Consider the following 4803-nt stretch of genomic DNA (forward strand, 5'->3'; position numbering starts at 1 on the left):
CCGCACGATTTTTTTCGATTATAACGACCTCGTTTATATTAAGATATTTATAATTTATATTACCTAATAACTTTTGGTGAGACTAGTATAAGAGTAAAATTATGATACGTTAAGGCGCCTCTTAGCAGGGTCGGATCCAGGGGGGGGGGCAGATATATTTTTTTATAAATATAATTATTACAATATATTAAATAACAACACTTTTTTTCAAATTGTCGCTTTATATATTAAACTAGCTGACCCCGTGCACTTCGTTGCTCGTTAAATGTACCAACTCTATATGACCCAAACTTTGTTCAATTCGTTATTTAATATTTGGTGGATGGCGTTCAAAACGTATCTTAACTTTTTCGTTGCCCGTAGTAAAAATTCTGATTTGCAGTAATATATTATCAGGTAGGCAATCTACCTGCGGTAGATCGCGGACTCCGTACTATTTGTACGTAAGTGTATGATTTCAATCTTGAGTATCAATGTTATACCAAGTTTGTCGTTTTGTTTGTCGGACAAACATCGTGACACGGGATTTTCATAATGGTATATAAGATGACTGACCCGGCAATGCTATTGCCGTATATTTGAAACAATTATAAAAAACATTTGGCCATGAGTAAAATATTCTTTTCGTATGTCGTCCCTATTAATTCGAAGGTTTGGTAAAAGAATTTTCGAAATCGGTTCAGTAGTTCCAGAGATTACTTTCAACAACGGTAACTAACAACTCCTCTTTATATAATAAAGTAAAAAATATAGGAGTATATATATAAGTATAATGCATATAGATATATATATATACAAAAAAAAAATACAAATCAACAACCATGCTCGATTACCAATAGCAACCAATATATAATACACTGTTGTATTTTTTACAACCAGTTTTCCTACTTTTCCGGTGGATTTTCCTAAAATTTTCTTTCGTAAAAACCTTCTGGAAATTACGAACAACTTAAAAAAAATTTGAGCCAAATCGGTCTGGCCGTTCTCCATAATTGATGAATTGTTATACATTTTTAGCTCCATTTTTATATATATGTTACCGGCAATATGGATAATCCGGTATTTTGCAAAATACCTAGGCATTATATAAAATGCCAAAAATCACTCGGAAATATATAGAATACGGGCTTTGCCTAGGTATTATGTATAATGCCCGACGTGGAGAAGGAAATATGATAAAAATAAACAAAATTGGGTATCGTTTATTACCAACGACTTTACTTATCGTTTATCTTAAATGCGCGTACCGTGTCCCCGGTTGATTTGATGCAATAAAGATTAAAATTCTTATCCTACTATAATAATAATTCTGAGGAACTATATTGACGTATGTATAATTTGATTACATTATCGTCATTTACGTGTCTCGTCGCGGTGTGGCATTACTATGGATACGATTAATATGAAGTCAAAGTTTTACGACGAACTACATACAAATCGTAAAAATTTGGCTAAAAATACTAGTTTTTTGTCTGATGAACGATATAATGAGTTGATAGAAATTATTTTAGAACTTAAAGCTGGACGTAAGAAAAAACAGCCTAAAGACTTCCGTTTAATTAAAAGGTAAGAAATTCATATAAGAAAAAAATCCCTCAATTACTTTTATAAAATATAACTAACTATTTTATAAGCATTTAAATTTCGAACGTTGACAAAATACTGAAAAATCACAAACTTGCGAAACCCACTTGCCCACCTTTTTTTTATCTAGATTTATTTTTATTAATTATTTTTTCTGTCGTAGGTATGACGTGCTGGTTGTACAAGGAAAAACTAAACTTATATTTCCTGTAAAATATGACAATGTTGTGCTGTATTATGTGCCCAACAGTGAGCTGTTTGATGTTTTACAAACCACACGCGTGTCAATAGGACACGGTGGGCGTTATCGAATGATCAACGAACTTGGTAATAAATATAAAAATATAACACGTAATGACATAGAGACATTTTTGAATTTTTGTGAACCATGTCAACAAAAACAAAAAGGCTCGAAAAAAAGGAGTAGTAGTTAAACCAATAATATCTTCTGACTTTAATTCCCGATGCCAAGTTGATTTGATAGATTTCCAGTCTCATCCTGATGGGAAATTTAAATTCATTATGGTGTACCAGGATCACCTCACGAAGTTTGTTGTTCTCAAACCCCTCGAATTTAAGCGAGCTGAAGAGGTAGCTTATAACATTATAGATATTTTCACGTTGCTTGGAGCTCCTACTATTTTACAATCGGATAATGGACGAGAGTTTTCGAACCAAATAGTATCTAATTTAAGAAACATGTGGCCCGAATTAAAAATAGTACATGGCAAACCGAGGCACAGCCAATCTCAAGGTAGTGTAGAACGTGCTAATCAGGATATTGAGAATATGTTGACAACGTGGATGCAAGATGAAAAAAACCGACACTGGAGCCAAGGACTTCGCTTCATCCAGCTTATGAAAAACCGAGCTTATCATTCTGGCATTAAAATGTCTCCATATGAAGCTTTATTTGGCTGCAAAATTAAAATTGGTCTAAACACTTCAAATTTACCACATTATGTAATAAGTACGATAGAAAATGAAGAACAATTAGCTGAATTAATCACAGAACAAGCGACAGAAATTAATTCAAATGTCGAAAATGAAGTATCAGACACAGAACAAGCACCAGAAATTAATTCAAATGTCGAAAATGAAGTATCAGACACAGAACAACTATTAGCTACAACTACCCGGGCCACTATTAAATTAAATAACGAAAACGCCAATGTCTTGCGAATGAGAGCCAAGGAAAATCTTGAAAATCAAGCGAAAAAAATGATGGCGTGGTCGGATAAGAAGCTATTGCCGGTGGCAGTTCATTCAACTGTACGTGTTCCAGTTCCTGAGGTAGATAAAGGACGTTTAGACGCACGAAGTATACTGGCAATTGTTTTAGAGGTAATAAATTAGTTTAAAAATTATGTGTTTAATATTAATAAGTAAAACATTAAATTTTTTTAGGTGACAAGTGATGGTTTTTATCGATTAGGAACTCGGGATGGAGTTCTGAAGCAGTTATACGCCAGAAGTCAGTTCACAGTATGTCAGAAAAAGCTACTACAAATTTACGAGGTTCCAACAGACACAGAAGTGGCGTTACGAACAGTCGCAAAGGAACAGTCGACAGGAACTGGCCAAGGATTTTTAAAATGTATTTGTAAGACCAAGTGTCAAAATAAAAAGTGCATTTGCCTTAAAATAATGTTTTGTGCACTTCAAAATGCCATTTTTCTACAACATGTTGTAATAAGTAGCTAGTAGCTTAAGTAAAATGTATAAATAATAGTACATAATATAACAATAATATTAAAAATATAGCAATACCTATGTATAAAAATATAATAATAATAGATAAAAATTAAATTTTGTAATACGAGTAATAATATATAATAATTATAAGAATCTAAATTAATATTGTAAAATATTATGATATATTTTTTTTTTACTTTGCCTAAAAAAAATTGGTATTTTACATAATTCCTAGGTATTTTATAAAATACCTAGGTTATGTATAAAATAATATTGAAAATCATAAGTTTTATTTACATTGCCTAAAATAGGTCGGCAGTATGCATAATGCCTAGGTATTTTGCAAAATACCGGAATTATCCATATTGCCGGTGACATATATATAGATAATTAATAATTTCTTTATCACATTAATTACCTATACCTACTATTTTGACATTTTTGAATTAAGAATAAAGTATAATATTTTATTATGATTGTATTTGTGATGTAAAAAAATTGTTGCTCCTCCCCCAAATCTTCGCTCTGCGTACCTGCCTCTTAGTGGCTATTATTTAAGGGGAACAATTTAGGCAATTTATAATCTTGTATTCGCTGCCTAAAGTGGCGTATTTTCAATTTTTTCTGGGGGGGGGTCCAATAATTCCAACATAATATAGGTAGGTAGGTACTGATTTAAAGAAATAATATTTTATAGATTATAAGAACAGAAAATAGTTTTTTATTAGTGGTATATTTTAAATTTCATCGGCTAATTTTAAAACAAGTATATTTTATAATTTTAAAGCACAAAATCAAATAGTCTTCCTTTTTACAAAATTCATCCAACATTTCTTGTGGTACGAGAGAATCTTTTAAATAGTAGAAATATTTATTTATTTATATATATTTACGGGCAAAGCCCTCTACAACAATTTAACATAGAACAATAAAAATTAAGATATCATATAAGTTTAAACATGATAATAATTCAATAATAATATTATAGTAATAATAATAATAATAGGTAATATAAAATAGTAATAGTAAAGTAGAACAAAAAATTTTCAATATTAAAATATATTATGATAAATGGTACTCATTGACCAGCCGCATCATGCGATCAATAGGATTATTTTTGCCATAATTTGTAATGTGCATCGGAACTAAGAATTGGACATGATTTCGAATCGTGCGAGAAGGAACCTTAAAATTGACCAATGCAAGAAGTGAGGGAGCATCAAAGCGACCATCCACTAGTTTTTTCAAAAACTCTACGTTAGTGTTAACTCTCCTGTCTGCTAATGAGACGAGACCTAATTCCTGCATAACTATAGAGTAGTCATGGAGAGGATGTTTTATTTTTAATGTAAAAGCTACGCAAGATAGGAATTGTCTCTGAACACGTTATAATATGACATTATGACAATAATCGTGCATATCACTCTCTAATCTCTGGACAGAAAATAAATAGGACGTAGGTAAACATGGTCCTTAATGAACACTAATCGACAATTAGTAGCCAGTAAACACCGCGAAAATTAC

General features: G+C 31.4%; 1 protein-coding gene across 1 annotated transcript; it reads left to right on the plus strand.

The window, feature by feature from the left end:
* The first annotated feature begins 1452 nt into the window (after positions 1 to 1452).
* Positions 1453 to 3323, plus strand: LOC100574229 (SCAN domain-containing protein 3-like). The gene is made up of 3 exons (XM_016802476.2): positions 1453 to 1566; positions 1748 to 2928; positions 2992 to 3323. The coding sequence occupies exons 2-3, from the start codon at positions 2107 to 2109 to the stop codon at positions 3286 to 3288; spliced, it is 1119 nt and encodes a 372-aa protein (XP_016657965.1). The 5' UTR covers positions 1453 to 1566; positions 1748 to 2106; the 3' UTR covers positions 3289 to 3323.
* The last annotated feature ends 1480 nt before the right edge of the window (positions 3324 to 4803 follow it).

Source organism: Acyrthosiphon pisum, unplaced genomic scaffold (genome assembly GCF_005508785.2).
Source record: "Acyrthosiphon pisum isolate AL4f unplaced genomic scaffold, pea_aphid_22Mar2018_4r6ur Scaffold_21295;HRSCAF=23551, whole genome shotgun sequence".
NCBI lineage: Eukaryota > Metazoa > Arthropoda > Insecta > Hemiptera > Aphididae > Acyrthosiphon > Acyrthosiphon pisum.